Consider the following 19,230-nt stretch of genomic DNA (forward strand, 5'->3'; position numbering starts at 1 on the left):
TAATCTCTTTCCCCCATCTGTGCTGTTAGCAGGCAAGGATATACAAAAGGAAATGCCTGGGGGAATAAAGCAGAATTAATCATCTTCCTAACCATCAGGTACACCACAAGCTGATGCACAGTTTGAGGGTGCTGGAAGTTGGCTTTGTTCAGGGATGGATGGGCAGCAAAGCTCTCACCCAACAGCCAAGCTGGGGTGGTGAATCCCTGCAGGAAGCCAGAGGGTTTGATCCTTGCTTCCTTAAAACTATTGGAAACCATTTCCCTGGTCAAGCTTCACCATGGCCCATCCTTGGGAATGTCAAAGGCCAGGTTGGATGAGACTTGGAGCAGCCTGGGATAGTGGAAGGTGTCCTGCCCATGGCAGAGGGTTGGAATGAGATGATCTCCAAGGTCCCTCCCAACCCAAACCATTCCATGATTCTGTGTTTAAACCATTCCATGATTCTGTGTTCTGCTGGGGTTGTTTGTGTTTGGAATGTGGGTGTTTCCACCATCTGACCCTTCACTGGGATCGCCTCTTCCACCTGGCACTGGGATGATCTCCAAGGTCCCTCCCAACCCAAACCATTCCACAATTCTGTGTTTAAAACATGGAAGATACTGGGGTTGTTTGCGTTTGGAATGTGAGTGTTTCCACCATCTGACCCTTCACTGGGTTCACCTGTCCCACCTGGCACTGGGATGATTCTCCAAGGTCCCTCCCAACCCAAACCATTCCACAATTCTGTGTTTAAAACATGGAAGATACTGGGGTTGTTTGCGTTTGGAATGTGAGTGTTTCCACCATCTGACCCTTCACTGGGATCACCTGGCACTCAGCTGTGTGCTCAGAAGTGTCGATGGCAGGGATGCAGCCCTGTCACAGCATCTCTTTGTGAGCAGGAAGGTGGTGGGAGCTGTCAGAAGAATTCAGTGTGGCCCTTGGGCTCCTGAGGAGATGTCAGTGCTCTCCTCAGGTGGAAGAGCTGCGTGCATGCCTGGTTTAGACAGCGTGGGCGAGTGTGTGTCATGTCCTATTTGTCACCTTTTCAGGCTCTTGGGCTCATGTTACAACCTGTTCAACCTGTGGCTTTTACTCCCTTTTCAGGCAACAGGAGTGGAACCACATTTTGAATTATTCCCATGTCTTCATACTGACCCTGCACACAGGACTGTGCAGGGGGAGTGCTGATAGTTTTGATTACTGATTCCAGTAATGTTTACTCCTCCAGGACTGTTAAATTCCTCCTAAAATCTGTGGGCAGGCTGCTAAGTCCTGATGAGGATATCCCTCTTCAGCAGCTGCTCAGATACATGATGTCCTCTATGTGCTCTGGCCATTGGGCACAGGAGGGTTATCAAAAATGTCTTTACTCAAAGCTGACAAACTTAAATTTAATTAAAACTTTCCTCCAGGAGATTCCTGGACAATCAGTGTTCTCCAGCATGTTCTGTTCTGATTCAGCTCTGTCCATGTGTCCCTCCTGTGCTGGCTTAGGTCAGGATCTCTTCACTTGCTCCCCGTGTGGTTTTGCCCATTTTTGTGAGGCCTTTTTCTCCATGGCAGCATTGCTCCCTGTAGTTGTCCTAACCTTGCTATGCTTCACTCATTTTACAAATCAGTTGTCCTTTTGTGTCCCACCCTCCTCAGCCAAGGGAGGAGAGGTGGCCCTGTCCTGATTTTTGTCAGAGAAGCTCTTGAGCTTGGAGCGGCTCCAAACCACTGGGGCACTTTTGACTCCCTCATTTTTAGGAACAATGACTTTGTCCTAAGGCTGAGAGCTCACCCCAGCATGTCCTTCTTCCTGGAAGGCACACCTGGATGCTTCAGACCATCTGTGAAGAACCATTCACTAGAGGGCTCTGACAAAAATGATTTATAAAGCCATGAGTAATGTACTCATCCAGAGCCTTGACTGAGCCACTTCTTCTCCATTTGAAAGAGGGAACATTCCTTTTTTTGCCCAATGTCTGAATGAACCACACTCATCTTGTGCCAACACCTTTGTATTTTTTGTGCTCCCCTTTGTAGGAAAGCAGCCCTCTGAGAGTGAATTCTTTGAAATGAGACGTGCTTGTGGATTGTTCCAGGAACATACCTGGATTTTCATAGAAAGCTCTGAATAGTGGCACAAACAAGCCCTGTTTAGGACCACTAGCTTAGAGTGGAAGTGATGTACAAATACTAAAATCATCCTGGCATTGCTCTTAGGTTGGTTTGATAAAAGATGTGGAAGGTACTGATAGCCCAGAAGGTTAAAACCTTATCCCAAACTGTGTTCTAGAAGGGCACTGTGGTGCCTGCTGGATAACACAGCCCATAGGAAGGATTATTTTATGCATGCCCTTTTTCTTGCTTTCTCTGTTTCTTGTTTCTGTCTCCTCCTGGTTGCTCTTCAGGATGTGATACTGACACTAAAGCTTCCACTGTCCCAGGCTGCTCCAAGCCCCATCCAACTTGGTCTTGGACACTTCCAGGGATGAGGCAGCCACAAATTCCCTGGACAACCTGTGCCAGGGCCTCCCCAGTGGATCATTTCCTTCCTAATATCCAATCAAAACCCACTTTCTTTCAGTTTAAAGCTGTTCTGTAACATTTCCCTTTGCTGTCCTTACCTGAGTGTATGGGGGAAAAAAAAACCAAACTGTGAGAAGCTGTGGACAGGATTTGCCTCCTCTCCAAACATCCCCAGAACTCCAATTGAAGTTGGTTCTTATTCCAGCTCTGAGGGTTTCCAGTAGGGCAAGCCTGTATCTGTCACTCCAGCCCTTCCTTTCCTGATGGTGTGGTCACACTGGATTTCTAGACAACCTCAGGGCTTTCACTTCCTCTAGAACTTTACAGTAGCTGCCTGTTTGTGACCAAAACTGCTGTTCCTCAAACCACACCACTGCAGCTTTTCTGAGAACTGGAGAATGCCCAGTTTGCTTCGTCCAGCTCCCTGGTCATAAGTGATCCCCAATTATCAGCCTTGCAGGAGGCCTCTGGGTCCTGTTTTCTGAAGGTTTTGTGTCTTCTGTGATGTGTGCACACCAATCCCAGGCAGTGGGAGAGGTCTGGGGAGTGACAGAAAAGAAACCTCAGGGACTTCACTGTGGTTTAGATCAAGCTCTAATTTTGTGCCAGGCTCTTCATAGAGCTCCCAGCTTATGGATTCTTGTGGACAACCTGCCAGACTCAACTCCTCTGGATTTGGGATCCCCCCTGCAATACCCCACCCAAAAAGCCTCCCAGCTCTGTGGGAAAGCTGGCCAGGTCTGAGTCCAGCTCCAGGGCTGAATGTCATGGCAGGTGGACCTGCTGGGGGGTGACATCAGAGTTGGATTCAGGAGGAAAATAAAACTCAGGTGGCAGAGCTGGAATGGACTGGAGTGGAATCAGGCAGGGCTGGGTGGAGGCACTCTGGGGTTGCTCAGGGGAAGAATCAGAGAGGGATGGATGGATGGATGGATGGATGGATGGATGGATGGATGGACGGATCAGGAATTGGCATCTGAGGTTTTTCAGTCCCTTCTGAGCCTGCATCTGAATTAGGAAACACTTTTCCTATGCACAGTAGTGAAGAGGTGGCTGCTCAGATGGTGACTCAGGGCTGGATGAGCAGAAATTCAGGACAGTATTAACAGCTTACCTGCACGTTCTGCTGGAGCCCAGGGCCTTTCCTGAACAGCAGAATGTGAAAGTTGCTGTGTCTTGGAATAAAAACCCAGCCTGTGAACAAATTAGAGCACTCACAAGCATTCACTCAACTTCTTTAGGGGGATCCTGCCAGGTACCACCTCCATCTGCTCTTGGAGAATTCCAGGGGAGGATGGGGCTGTCTGGAGGGGATGATTCTGTTTAGGTGAGCCCAGGTTTGTGGGGTTTGGCTCATTTAACTTCAGATATTGGCAGAGTAGGCACCCACCCACCCAGCCTCAGGCTCCCTGGGTGAAGCACTGCAGGGCAAGTTTTCTTTTGTCTATTTTAGACATTTCCTTCAGTTGGGAGTGACTCGTGCCCTGAAAGTTCCTGCTTCTCTCTTCAGGTGAGGTAGGATAATCAGTGTGAAGATAGATGTAGATGTTTACATTACAAACACATCATTTTTTGCCCACAGATCCCTAAATCCTGTTCCCTAGCCCTGGGGGTCAAGCAGGTCTGGATCTGTATTTCCTTTTGTGTTCCTGCTGTTCCTGTCATTGACTGAGCAGATGCTTTGGAGCTGAATTTCTTCCAGGAGGTTTAAATAGTTTAATGGGTAAATTTTAGAACATTTTTATTAAAAAGAACAGACTTCCCTCAACCCAAAGGGAAAAGAAAATTAAAAGTAGTCAATGATCAGTAGTTCAGGGAAAGCTACAAGATAATTTGCACTGCAGGTATTGGAGCCCACTTTCCTTCCTTTCTGTCCCTGTGCCTACCCATTTTGGGATAATTGTTGTTGTTCCTCTCTTATTTTCCTTCAGCCATGAGGGATATTGCAGTGCTTTAATTGCAGATCTAAGCACTGCTGATCCCAGTGTTGCAGCATCCCTCTGTTCCTGCAACAGCCTGGATTCAGATCCTCACTCTGAGCTTCTTGGCTACTCCAGCTCATCATTTCAGGTGCTTACCCAGCCACCAGAGCTGCCTCCTGCTCGTTTGAATTCACTCAGGTGCTGCCTCTCTTTTAGTTGTGTGTCATAACTGAATTTCCAGGGTTCTCTTCTTCCTTAAAACCCCCAATTCATCTCTTTTTTTCCAGCAGAGGCATTTGCAAGCTTGTCCCTAAGGAGTTAAGGAACACAGCTGCTCAGCTTCCCTTTCTCCTTTTTCCCTGATCTCCCACAGAAATGGGACAATCTGACTAAAAGAAGGCTCTGAGCCTCCAAGCTGCTGGATTGATTTGGCCGAGTTGCCTTTGTTTGACAGGAATGAGCTGGGAAAAGACATCTGCTTTCCTCATCAAGGGATGGATCTGTCATTGGCAGGATTATGTTTGGCAGGAAGATAAAGTGCAGTGGTTTGAGCAGCTAAGTGGGAGTCAGGAGAGTTGGGCATTTGCCTGGTCCTCTTTTATTTGTGAAAGTCTCCCAGGGACGTGTGCTGCTGCTTGTGGTCCCTCACTGCTGGTTGGTCACAGAGAAATTTATTCACAACACAAGAGAAAATAACTTTTCTCTGTTTAAAAACCACTGGGTTTGCAAATCCTCCTGGATTGATCCTACAAAGGGCACACAGGAGGTTTGGGATGTTTTAAACTTGGATTTATCTTCCATTCTGTCTATATTACTGATACTTAAAATTTACTTCATGACATTTGTAACATGGTTTTGGATTCTTACACAAAGCTCCTTCAGAAGAGCAAATAATTATGATAATTCATAAATACTCCCTTTTTAAAAAATTTATTTTCCGCAGGCCACCAGAGCTTTTGCAGCTTTTGACAGCCTTATTGTTGGAAATTGTGTCACTCATCACTATGGAAAAACATCCTTGGTGTCATCCTTTTCTCATTCTTGCACTTTTACACTGTGTTTTTTTGGCTGAATCAGAGGGGTTTTAGGAATAAATCTGTATTTTCCTGAGGATGTTTAAAAGAAAAAAAGAAAAAACAAAAACAAAAAAGAATCTAAAAATCTAGTTTTAAGACAGAGCTGAATGAAGTTAGGGAAGGAATCAAAGCCAGGGTTGTTTTGAGAGAAGTTCCTTCAGTCCTGTGTTCCTACAAATAATGAGTATGGATGAAAGCCAGAGGGAGGTTATCTTTCTGATGCTTGAAATAAGAGTCTGCCTGCTAAAATCTTTCATTTCCTTTGTGGTTCACATGAGAAAGGGTTAAGAAACTTCATCTCCACCTTGAGCAGTGACTGAAGTCAAGTCACAGAAACTCTAGGAAGGCAACTTGCTCTTCTCTTATTGCATTCCTATTTTCACAGAAGCTCTGGGAAGGTGGGGATGGGGAGAAATTGTCACTCAGAGAGCTGGAAGTGAACCTGTGTCCACTTCCATGGAGCTGGACAGAAATGGGTGAGGGGTGGGATTTCATCATCTGAAGACTTTTCAGTTCTTCTCCTCCTTTGTTTGACTCCAAATCCTGTTATCACTGTGGTCACCCTGGTTCTCATCTCTGGAGTCTCCAACCAGTGAGCCCAGGAACACCCTGGGTGTTGGATTTTTTATTTTTTTTTATTTGAAGTTGGGGTGATTGAGAGGTGTTTTAAGAACTTTTAGTTTTATGTGAAGGGTGAGACAATACAGATGTAATAATTTATGTTATTATAATTAGAAGCTAACTATTTTTTAATTATAATTAGAAGCTAACTATTTTTTAATTATAATACATTATAAGTGTTTCTTGGCTTATCAGCTTTAGCCACACCATGCTGAAAATGCTTCAAAGCCAATAATCTAAAAGACTTCTTGTGTTCTTACTACAATGTATATTTTATAGTTCAATTTCTCTAAAGTATCTAGTCTTATTTGTTAGGTCATCTTTTGAAACTTGTTTCTACTTCCATTTCTCTCTCAACACTGTCTTATTCCATGGCATTTCCAAGTCAGCATTTCTCATCTCCAGGTTTGCACAGAGATGCACACACTGTGTGAGCCTTCTGTCAGGCTTGGAGAATTCCCTACAAACCCATTTCCCACACCTGGGATCAGGAGAAAGGGACATTTTGAGGCTCACAGCCCTTCTTCTGTGACTCCCACCTGTCTCTGAGGATCTGCCACGTGTCCCCTGGATATTCTGGCCCTGCAGATGAGACTAAACATTTCTGCAGCTCCTCCACTCTTGGCAATCCTTGGAATTGTATGTAATTAAGCAGTGTACACAAAGGCTTTATTTGCAGCAGCAGACTGCACAGTAATCCTCTAACAATTCCTGGGATCTGTTGGGAAGGAAAACTCTCATTAATAAAGACTTTGGTTACAACTCCTCATTTTGTGAGAGTTGCTGCAGAGCTCAGGGCTGCAAGAAATCACATCCAGAAAAATGTTCCCTTCATCCTGCTGCTCAGGGATCAGAGTGGGAAAACCCCTGACAGACCCACCACACCTTACAGGGTGTTTGGGGCATGCCAGGAGGGATTTGAGGGGGTGGTTACCACATTTCAGCTTCACCCATAATGGACATTCCCAAGAAACTGGATTACAGCTCACCCTCTGACGTCAACATGAGCAACCAGAGCTTGTTGTGCTTTTTTGCTTTATATTTACTTTTTGGATGGGAAAAGTGAACTCATGTGCTCCCAGCCCTTTGTCTGTGTGGTCAGTTGCCCACTGCAGTGAAGGAGGCAGGCTGAAGCCCAAAAACTCTGCCTTTTCCATACCAAAAAACCCAAACAGAACAACACAACATAGTAAAAAACAGCCTAGAAATGGAGAATTAGTAAAGTGAGTTTGTACAAAGCTGTCTATAAAGTCTAATTCAACTTTTCCAGGAGGAATAGACCAAAGAAAGAGAATTATTTAGCCCCTCCTCCAGGGAATGTCCCCTTTGCCAGGCAGGACTGACAGCTCTTCAGGGCTCTTTCCAACCACATGAGCATTTTGTCACTTGGGGGGGAATTAAGGCAGCTGAACTTGTTCCCTGATGACCCCCCAGCAAAAAATCCCACATCTTGTTTCCTAATGATGCCCAAAACTGTGATCTTTTTGGGTTATTTTTATTCCATCTGCCTTTGTCAGCCTGTATCAGTGACTGCTGTGACATGTCATGGTTATTGCTGTCATCACTGAGGAGGCTGAAGGAGGAACAACGAGTGATAGAGTTATTTATTTACTTCTTTAGTTAAAGTGCAAAATGAGCCATAAACTCCAAGTCCTCCAGTGTGAATCTGTTTGTTGACTTTGATTGAGTGAAAGGTCTGTGGACATTAAATTCACGCATCACTGACCTTTTCCAGCTGAGTGCTGGGTGTTTAAGTTTGAAGCCATCCAACCACAGGCAGGGGAGTGGGATGAAAGCCTTCAGAGCTGGTGTTTGCTTGCTCTCTGTGGACTTGGAAGAATGGTAAAAAAATCAGGTCAGACTAAACACAGAGCTCTGACTCAGCTGAAATTGAGGATGATGTGTCCCACTGACAGAGGAGCTGAGATACATCCCACTCTTTCTTTATGGGATCATAAAATCATTAAGGCTGGGAAAGATCTCCAAGATCATCAAGAGGAGTCATTAGCCTAGCACTTCCAAGGCCACCACTAGCTCATGTCCCCAAGGGCCACATCTACAGGGCTTTTAGGTATCTCCAGAGGATGGTGACTCAACCACTGCCCTGGGCAGCCTGTGCTGAGGTTAACCCTTTCAGTGCAGAAATTTTCCCTAATATCCAAACTAAACATCCCCTGGTGCTAATTGAGGTTCTTCCCCCTTGTCCTGTCACTTGTTACTTGGGAGCAGAGCCACACCTGGCTGTCCCCTCCTGTCAGGAGCTGTGCAGAGCCACAAGGTCCCCCCTGAGCCTCCTTTTCTCCAGGCTGAGCTCCCTCAGCCTCTCCTGGTGCTCCAGAGCCTTCCCAGCTCCATTCCCATCTCTGGACACACTCCAGCCCCTCAGTGTCCTTCTTGCCATGAGGAGCCCAAAACTGACCCCAGGGTTGGAGTTGTGGCCTCACCAGTGCCCAGCACAGAGGACAATCCTCACTCTGGTCCTGGACACCCAATTCCTGATCCAGTCCAAGTGCCACTGCCCTTCCTGCCCACCTGGGCTCATCTTCAGCTGCTGCCACCAGCACCCCCAGGGCTTTTTCCAGCCCCTCTGCTCTCAAAGTGTATTGTATTTTCGGGGTTCCCAGATGAAGGAAGGAATTATGAATCTCACTCCATGTTCTTAGAAGGCTAATTTATTATTTTATGATATATATTAAATTAAAGAATACTATACTAAACTATACTAGAGAATACAGAAAGGATACAGACAGAAGAATAAAAAATACTAACGAAAAACTCGTGACTCTCTCCAGAGTCCGACACAGCTTGGCCCCAATTAGCCAATAAGTCAAAAACAATTCACACAAAACCAATGAAACAATGTCCAAACCACATTCCAAAGCAGCAAAACACAGGAGAAGCAAATGAGATAAAATTGTTTTCCTTTTTCTCTGAGGCTTCTTAGCTTTCCAGGAGAAGAATCCTGGGTGAAGGGATTTTTCCAGAGTATATGCCTGCCACAAAAGTGCAGTTTTTCTTGGGGTTGTTGTGAGCACCCGCCTTCCCTAAAAGCTCACAAGAAGTCAGCACCAGCACCACAAATCCAAGATCTTCTGTATTTTGGTATTTAGCTACTGGACACTCTTTTTTCAGAGTTTTGCCTAACATAGATATATTTTCTTTTGGATTGTATGGGAAAAAAACTTAAGATTCTACATATAATCAAGTTTACCTGAGCCTGTCACAAGCCCACTTTTCAAAACAGAGCCTCATTGGTTTTTAAAGGTGATAAAACCACTTACTCAGAAGTAAATATTGGACCACTGAGGTGAATATACAATTATCCAACTCAGGCATGAGATTTTGGGGAAGGGAAGAAGTGGCAGTGAAATACTTGCTAATGGGCTTGGTGTAAAATCTACTGCCTAAAAAAAAATTTAGATCTGTTGTAGAACTCCAGAGTGCTTTGCCAGCCCTGATCAAAGTTAGAGTAGTATGAATTAATTTATAAAGTGAAAACCAAAGGTATTTATAGATGTGAGATGAATTTGGCAAACGTTTAAGTCCAGAGAGTTAAAACTTCCCCTTGAAAAAGTCAGAATGTTTTGAAAACATTTCAATCTTTATTTTTCCAGCAAGTGTTCTGCAAATCTCTCACGCTTCCCCTTGTGCTTTTTTAAGGTTGAAATAAAATGGCAAGAACAACTGTAAATCAAAACAAAATAACTCTATGGTATGTCAGATGAGCCAAGATGAAATTTCCAAAGATCTGTTTCCCTTTGGGGAAAAGAAATATTTGAGAATGAAGATGACTCCAAATGATTCCCCTTCTTCTGGTGTTTGTATTTTTATTTATTTTTAATTTGACTAGAAAACCACAATTATTTGTTTATACACTACTAATCAAGGCCCACTCCCAACCTAAAGGAAATTAAAATCTGAACCAGGCATGGCATGAAACAGGGAAGAGAGCAGGATAGGTTAATAGGAAATGGTGAGATTAATTTAATGTGTTAAATTATTTTATAATCTTAACCCAAATTTACATCAAGCAATTGTTCCTTCAAAGGATTGCTGGACTTTTTTTTGTCTTAAAACCTTGACTGGCAAATATATCAACAGAGCAATAACTCAACGCATTTTGAAACGAGGCAAGAAATTATTTTTGGTTTCTTAATTTATTTTCTCTGCCTATTTCTGATGAAAATATGTGATTATCCCAAAACCCTCAAGAGGGGACACTGAATCAATCACTTCTCCTGTGTCCTCATGGTCTCTTCCTGAAGTTCACCCCGCTGATGTTTTTTCCCACATTACATTTAACAGTGACAGTATGAACTCAAGCCAAGGCTTGGCTCTCCTGACATCATTCCCTTCTCTCCACCTCTTTGAAGCTGGATTTCTGAAAAGCTTTCTCCCTGTTGAATGCCCTTTCCAATCCCTTTAAAAGAGCTGGGGTTGGGAGCAGCCTCAGTTTCTGCCCATAGCAATGGTCAAGGTGTCCCCTCCAAGCTGAGAGTACATTGGTGACAAGGAGACACTGAGATATGTGTGAGTTCCTTTTTTTTGGAGTAAAAATCACCATTTCCACATTTTATGATTGAGGCAGTTAATGAATTGCATGTTATGAGGAGTCCACAATTAATTACCTGAACGTTTATGGCCACTGTTGTATTGCAAACAGAACTTGATTAGGGCTGACTGGGGAGAAACCACTTGAGGGGAAAAAGCCTTGTCACTGGGAATTTCCTGCTTTTTAGCTCCTTGATCTCCTAATCTGCATCAGAGATTCTGTTCTTATTTGATTTGGGGTTTGTTGTGCTATGAATTAGCCTGAGAGCCAGGAGCCAGGGAATAAACCATGAAGCACAGATCCCACTGCTCCTGGCATGAATATTAAATCTGCCCTGCCCTACATAGCTGGTGCTGCTGGTTAGCCAGGCAGGGTTTCCAGAGCATAGATCAGCAGAATTGCTCCTGATCTGTTGGAATCCAAAATGCAAAGAACTCTCAGAACTTTGGGCCTGTAAGCCACAGCTTAGAATTAAACCCAGGATTTGATCTGAGACCTTGGAAAAGGCTCCCAAACTCAGGTGCTAGAAGGGAGAATGTGGATTTAGAGTTTAAAGCAGAGACATGTTAAGCTGAGTAAAGGAAAGTTTAGAGTTTAAGATATAGAAAAAATAAAAGCAGTTACAGATGTAAACAAGGAGTTTAGAATGCAGTACTGTAGGTTTGTGTGTCATGACATGATTGGCTAAGAAAGCTCACACTGCAGCATGGGTCCATAAGACTAAATATTTAAGGATTGAGTCAAAAACATAAATATCCTTGTTGGCAGTGTTTTATTGGTCAATAACTCCTTAAAAGGTCTTGTAACTAGAGGTCTTGTGACCTTCTGAACCATGCAGTAAAGATGTGAGCTGAACTCACCCTTCCTGCCTATGCAGAGGATAAGAGAAATAAACTGCATCATCAAAAACAATTCAGAGGTCCTGTCTTGAATTCTTCCAAAGTTCCCCACAAGTGAATTATCACACTGATCATCAGAAAAAAAAAAAAAAAATAGGCTGTGGGGGTTTTTATCTAAGGAAATGGAGGGAAATGCTGATTTTTTTCAGCAGCTCTGGGTTGCTCTCCCTCCTCTTGAGCAAATATAGAATAAGGCTGGGTGCACATCTGTGCAATGGTCCTGGAGAGCTCCAACTCGCTTCACGAGGCCATGAATCCCCAGGAATGCCTCCCTGAGCATGGGCTTTGCTCACTTTCTGCTTCTGTGCCCTCCCTCAGGCGTCCAGCACAAGACCAGAGTGCAGCATCATGCAGGAGATCGAGGAGGAGCGCAGCCAGTGCCTGGCAGAGCTGACCTGGGACAACCAGACCTCAGGTATGGCAACACTTCTGTCCCTCCCTGGCCAGTAATCCCACCTCCCTCAGCCTCACAGCTGCCTTGTCCTGGCTGTTTCCAGCCCTTCTGCTGCTGGAGCAAGGATTCCTCCAGCTGCTCTTCGGGAGGGAGTGAAATGGGTGTTTCCAAAGCCAACCAAGAGTTCCAGCAGCTCTGCAGGTTCCCTTGGAGCCTCCTGGCTGGGAATGCCTGACTGAGGTGTTTCAGTGGGTTTAACCACAGTTGTCCACCTCCTTGAACTGGAATTTTTCCAGTTTTTCCTTGGGAGCTGAAAGCCTGAAGTTCCCCTAAGTCTTGGACCACGCTAAGGGAAGTCATTGTGAGCATCTCCTTTGACTGAGCTGGCCTCCCTTCCCTATGCCCAAATTGCTCCTGTCCTCATGGTGGAGCAGAGGCTGTGAAGGATTTCTGGAGTTGGGACAGGCAGCTGAGATCCTCTCCTTGTTCATGGAGCACTCATCACACTGAGAAATCCCCCTGGAAGTGTCTCCAGTCTCCTTAAGCCTCTTCCTGCTTCAATGATCAGGAAAGGAGGAAGGTTTTGGTGCTGCCCCATCCCCTCCCACCCTGTCCTGCAGCAGAGCTGTCAGAACCCCAAATTAAGACATCCAGTTGGATCTCTCCCCCTCCAAATACCTCTCTCAAGTTACCAGCCCCGTGTCTGTGTGTAGGAACCCAGGTGAGACTGTCAGGATCCAAAAAGCAGAGATAATTTTGCTGGGAAAAGGGCTGGGAAGATGAATCTGAAATCCTGCTTGAGATTTTCATCCCTCCTCCCGAAAGAGGGAAAAGTGGAAGAGGAAACTCTCCACTGGCAATGTTTGCAGCCAGGCCACAGAGTGAAGGACTGCTCTGATGGAGCAGAGTCCTGGGACAAGCTGATCCCAGGAGGAGCTTCTCTGGATGCCAGGAAGGCTTTTGGCCCCTGCTTTTATCTGCTAAGGGATGGTTGTCTTTGATTTGGAAGCTGTTTCAAGTGTCCTTGTGCATTTAAATGGAGCCTTTTGAAGAAATGTTCTTCTGGAATCCAGTAAAGGGAGAGCTCTGGGTGGATAAAAACCTTCATCTGAAAGCCAGCTAAATGCTTAATTTCGTTTTCATGGATATTTAAAGAAATTAAATTAAATACAATACATTAAAAAGGAGAATAAATAGTTGAAGTGATGATACTTTTTCTGCTTTTCCAAAATGATTTTTCTCATTGGAAAGTATAATCCAAAACAGCTTTTATTTTTTTTTTCCATTCCTGTAACAACAGAACTAAACCACTGGAAGTATTTTTCCCAATTCTGAAAGTCATTAATGCCCAAAGCAAGTATATAGAAATCCTTTGGAGGGTTTTTTTCCTGATGGAATGCTGAAATATTGGACTGGGATAAATCTGCATTTCCACCAGTCACTACTGATGAATTGGACTGATTTTGTAGATTTAAATTGTAGATTTAATTTGGAGGGTTTTTTCCTGATGGATTGCTGAAATATTGGACTGGGATAAATCTGCATTTCCACCAGTCACTACTGATGAATTGGACTGATTCAGAAATTGTAGATTTAAGCCCAGGTAAATGGTTTTGTCCATGGAGACAGTACTGGAACTGGAATGACAGGACAATGGGGAATGGCTTCCAGCTGAATGACAGTAGGATTAGATGGGATATTGGAAAGAAATTCTTCCCTGAGAGAGTGGTGAGGCCTGGCACAGGTTCCTAGAGAAGCTGTGGCTTCTTCATCTCTGGAAGTGTCCAAGGCCAGGTTGGATGGGGCTTGGAACAACCTAGGATAGTGGAAGGTGTCCCTCTCCATGGAAGGGGGTGGAAGGAGATGATTTTAAGGTCTTTTCCTTTGTGGAAAGCAGTTGGCATCCATTTACCCTAAAATATCAGCAGGTATTTAGGAGCTCAACACTGGAATTTATTATCCAGACACTCACAACTGCCCTGGAGGCAACAGGAAAAGCAGAATTGTTGGCTCTGAAATGGGTGATGTGGATGAGTGTATGGAGAATTCTGTTAGTGCTGTGTGGACAGACAATTTCCAAGTGCCTGAATAGAATGTGTTTCCCTCTTGTATCCTCGGGGTTCCCAGATGAACTGAGGAATGATGAATCTGACTCCATGTTCTTGAAGGCTCATTTATTATTTTATGATCTATATTATATTAAAGAATACTAAACTATACTATTCTAAAGAATACAGAAAGGATACTTACAGAAGGCTAAAAGATAATAATGAAAACTCGTGACTCTCTGTCCAGAGTTGTGACACAGCTTGGCATTGATTGGCCATTGAGTCAAAACAATTCACGTGAAACCAATGACACAATCACCTGTGGGTAAACAATCTCCAAACCACATTCCAAAGCAGCAAAACACAGGAGAAGCAAATCAGATAATTATTGGTTTCATTTTTCTCTCAGGCTTCTCAGCTTCCCAGGAGAAGAATCCTGGGCAAAGGGAATTTTCAGAAAATACGATGGTGACATTTCCCTCTCAGAGTGTTCACAGCATTAGAGCACAAGTAGGTCAAGGAATGTGTTTTTTTCTGGAGTGGGGCTCCACAACTCAATTTATGTGCCTGAGCTGTAAAATCAAACTTTGAACTTGGATGGGTGGGGGCAAGGGGGGAGTTTGTTGGAGAGAAATCTCATGAAGGTGATGATATGAGATCATATGAAGGTGATGACTGTTTCATCTGAGTGTTGCTGGAAAGAGAAATCCTAGTAAAACTCTGAGGAAAAACATGATTTTAACCCAGTTCCATCCACCAGAACAGGAGGATGGAAAGCAATTGAGGCTCCCTGTGATCTGCAGTGTTGAAATTTAATTTATGGCCAGGTGGTTGTGTTGCCTTCTGCACTTCCCACAGCTTTTCAGGAAAAGGAGAATCACTTGAGGCTTAAGGAGTGATTTGTTATCCTTTCTAATCAAATGAGTGGAAATAAACACGGTGCCTTGGTACATTCTGGAAAGAAAGCTTTGTTTAGGAGCCATTATCAATTGTATTGATCAGAAGGGCTTAATCACAGCTGTAATTTGATGTGTCAGGCACATTAGTCACTTGTTAAGAGCACTTGATGGTGCTGAGGTTGATCACTGGCTGGGGTTAAGCAGGTAGATTTCCTCTGATAAACAACAATGTCCTTCTTAACCCTCTTTTTTTTTTGTCTTCAAACATCCACCCCTTCCTCACAGGGGCTGAACATGCATGAAAACCAGGTTTCTTTTCAGATTAAATTTCTTCCATCCCTGGAAGTGTCCAAAGCCAGGCTGGACAGGGCTTGGACCAACCTGGGAAGGTGTCCCTGCCCTTGGCAGGCGGTTCGAAGGAGATGTTCCATGTAAATCTATTCCCTTTTAGGAGTGTGATTCAGTATCTGTGGATTTACCCATACTTGAGGAGGTTTGACAATTGGACTTGATAATTTTAAAGGTTTTCCAACCCTGATGATTCTGTGATTCTACAGCACAGGGGTCACTAAATATTGCCTGACTCTGAGGAGAAGTTTATTTAATTTGTTCTCTGTGGGAACCCAACACATCACTCTGAATGTCCAGAGTCACTTCTCCAGCACAGGAAATGCTGCAGAAGATGCAGTGAGAGGGAAATCCAGAGGGAAAAGCAGTTGAAGCTGGCAGTGTGTACAGAGGAGAACCAAACAGCACCAAGATCAAAGTCTGGGCTCTTAAGGAAGTTTGTAAACCATCAGAGGACACCCAACATACTGGCCGTGCACTGCTCTGCCCTGGTGTTCTTTCCATGCTGAAATAACTGGCAAAGACATCAAATGCAATGTGTGATTCAACACAGTAGTGGGTTCTTTGCCATTGAAATCAGGAACAGGTAGACAGAGACCAGATTCACATGGGCAAACAGCCGTGGCATGGGAATGACTTTTGGCAGGGGATTTTCACTTGGGTTTGGGTATCTCTGGTGTGTTCTGGCCAGGGAGAGGCAGCTCTTTCAGAACATGATGAATCCTGTTCAGATTGTCTTGCCTGTTGTCAAAATATTTAAAATGAGGGGATATTTAAACATTTAAAATCTTAGTGAGCAGCTCAGGTGTGTAGGAAAAAAAAAAAACATTTCACAGATAATCTCTGTGCAGGCGTTCACTGCTTGGAGAGTATTTGGCCAGCTGAGGTGAAATCATGGCAAGGGACTTCAACAAGTTGACCTTTAAAGGTCCTTTTCAACCCAAACTCTTCCACGATTCTGTATTTCAGAAGGGGGGAATGCAATCCCATCCTCACTGAAAATTGGGATTTAGCTCCAGGTGCTTCTCCAGGTGCTTTTTCCAGGATATATGTGAGCAACACAGTGGCTGCTCAGCTGACAATGCACTGAGCAGCAGGAGGGAAGCTCTCCCAAGGGCTGGAATAAGAGGATTTCCTTCCCAGACTCACAGACAGAGGCAAATCCCTCTCTGTTGAGCTCCTGATGGCTGCAAGGCAGGAATCACCACTGCACTGCTTCCTGCTGACTTTCACTTGCCTCTTTTATGTCATGCACAGAGGAGTGTTTCTGTTTTGTTTTTCTTTTTTGGAGAAAGCTTCACTTCTCCATGGTTTTAATTTACAAACAGTTCAGCTTAAACTGAAGCACACAAATTAAATGATAATAAATTTTTAAAAGTAGCCCTCTCTTTTTTAAAAAGGCAGGAAAATCAATCAGGTCTAGGTCGGCCGGCTCAGCTCATTATCTGTTTATCCCATTATTGCTAATTAATTTGCTCTGCAGTCAGATACTCCTTCAGAAGCAGGAGAGTTATTTAGGGGATAACAGCTGAATAAGGAGCCATGACTCGTGTCTGGGTGGGATGAGCAGCTCTGGAGACCAAGAGCTGTGCAAGGAGCATAACCTTTGTGGAATCACAGAATCATGGAATGGTTTGGGTTGGAAGAGACCTTAAAGATCATCTCCTTCCAACCTCCTGCCATGGGCAGGGACACCTTCCACTATCCCAGGCTGCTCCAAGCCCCGTCCAACCTGGCCTGATACCCCTAGTCCTTCAAAACTGCTCTTTTTTGTTTGCTTTCTAGCCCTGTCTGTCTTGGAAACAGAATAAAACCCAATTACAGAGTCTGAAAAATGGAAAACATGGGGAAAAAATAGTGGCATTCCCCCTCCCAATGCCTGTTTACAACTGCTTGACTTTCATGTGCCTCACACCTGTGAGATAGAAATGAGTTCTGCAAGCTCATCATCACCACTGTGACATGGAAAAAAATCCAGGTGGGAAATGGCCCATGCTGCTTAAACTCTGAATACTGCTTTTGCTGTTCCACAGTGGAGGCTGACTAAAAAAGCCAAATTTGGAGCCTGGGGGGTCTCTGTCAGTCCCCCCTAAAGAAGTCAAATCAAGTTTGATAGGAGGAGAAGCAGTGAACATATGGAAATTAAAAATCAAGCTGGAAAAAAAACATTGATGAAGTTTAAATTAGGAGCCTGTTTATTCATCACCATCTGTTTATAGTGCAGCAAGATAAGAAATAATTAATAGTTCCTTGCTTGGAAAAGTTCAAGTGAATTCTCACCTCCCAGTTGCATAAGCCCTCTTGGGGCAGATGAGGTGTCAGTGGGATTTGTGGGACAATCCTGTTATCAGCAGCTCTCCAGGTGCTGGAGAAGGCTGATCCAGCTCAAAAATTCCAGAAAGTGCCCAAAGCAGGGTGGGAAAATCTGTGGATGTGGCACTTGAGGATGTGGATCAGTGGTGAGCATGGTGGTGCTGGGCTGGTGGTTGGATTTGCTGACCTTAGGGGTCTTTCCCAGCCTCAAAGATTCTGTGATTCTGTCATTTCAGAACTGTGTAGAACTCTCATAAGTCTTGTGCCACATTCATCAGCCTCTTCAAAAATCCTGGGACAACAGGAATGGCATTAAATGGCAGCTGTTGGTGTGCTAAATCAAAAATTCAATCAAACCTCTATCAACATACTCAGAAAAATCAGTTAACTCAGCCTAAAATGTGTTTGATCTTGATGGTCTCTCTAAAGGCAAAGGGACCTGCTGGACTTTTTGCCACATTCTCTTTTATTAATTTTCAATTTAGTTTTTTTCCTATTACTCCAGGCTAGGAGACACAAAGGGTCTCTTAGTTTCATTCTTGCTCTGACCAGCAGCACTGGGCAACTCCCAGGTGTGGCATCAGTCCCCTGCATTCCTTGACAGGGTGACCTCTCCTACAAGAGTAGAAAATTCAGCCATGGGACATCAAGATCTTAAACCCCAGACTGTCATGTAGGAGCAGTACCAAAGTCAAGCTCCCTTTTATTTATCAGGAATTTTTCTCCCAGTTCTTTGGCAATGATCACAATACACAGTAGGACAGGTCTTCCTTCACCATTCCCTCCTCTCCCTGGGACTCTTCCCAAGCACCTTCATGCTGCAGCTCTTGCAGAGGTGGAACCCACTCCCTGGAAACTCAAAATAAAGAAATCTGCCATGGGTTTTTCAGAGCAGAACTTCTGCAGACTCTGCTGTGAAAGCTGGCCCCTGAAACCTGAGGAAGGAGCAGAGTTGTCACAATGGTAGAACCAGCCTGAACCCTGAGAACGAACCCCAGACTTTGGTGTTGGCTGCCTTCATCCAGCCTGAAGCTGATGCTGTTCTCCCAGACCAGGAGTTTCTTTCTGAGGAAGCAGTAATCAACAGAATTTTCCCTGAAAATAGTTATTTTTCTGTCCATTCTTGCTCCATGGGCAAACAGCCATGGCATGGGAATGACGTTTGGCAGGGGATTTTCACTTGGGTTTGGGTATCTCTGGTGTGTTCTGGCCAGGGAGAGGCAGCTCTTTCAGAACATGATGAATCCTGTTCAGATTGTCTTGCCTGTTGTCAAAATATTTAAAATGAGGGGATATTTAAACAAAAACCCCACATTTCACAGATAATCTCTGTGCTGGTGTTCGCTGCTCGGAGGGGATTTGTCCAGCTGAGGTGAAATCATGGCAAAGGGGTTGAATGAGAGGACCTTTAAAGGTCCTTTTCAACCCAAACTCTTCCACGATTCTGTATTTCAGAAGGGGGGAATGCAATCCCAGCCTCAGTGAAAATTGGGATTTAGCTCCACCTCTCCAGTGAGCACTGCTAATTCTCAGTTGAATTTTGGGGATGTGATTCAGTGGTTAACATGGTGATGCTGGGTTAACTCATGGCCTCAATGGATTTAAAATGTTTTTTCAACATCAGCAATTCCATGTTTCCAACAGTGATCCATCCCTCAG

The 19,230-nt window shown here is 44.4% G+C and overlaps 1 protein-coding gene across 1 annotated transcript in view; it reads left to right on the forward strand.

Moving 5' to 3' along the window:
- The window catches only part of LOC121338032 (vasoactive intestinal polypeptide receptor), a 105,234-nt gene that overhangs the window by 29,638 nt on the left and 56,366 nt on the right, over positions 1–19,230 (forward strand). Inside the window, exon 2 of the mRNA XM_041408575.1 lies at positions 11,888–11,984. Coding sequence (XP_041264509.1) covers positions 11,888–11,984 — 97 coding nt within the window. The remainder of the gene's footprint in view (positions 1–11,887; positions 11,985–19,230) is intronic.

Source organism: Onychostruthus taczanowskii, unplaced genomic scaffold (assembly GCF_017590055.1).
Source record: "Onychostruthus taczanowskii isolate IOZ18803 unplaced genomic scaffold, ASM1759005v1 scaffold3, whole genome shotgun sequence".
NCBI classification, from domain to species: Eukaryota; Metazoa; Chordata; class Aves; order Passeriformes; family Passeridae; genus Onychostruthus; species Onychostruthus taczanowskii.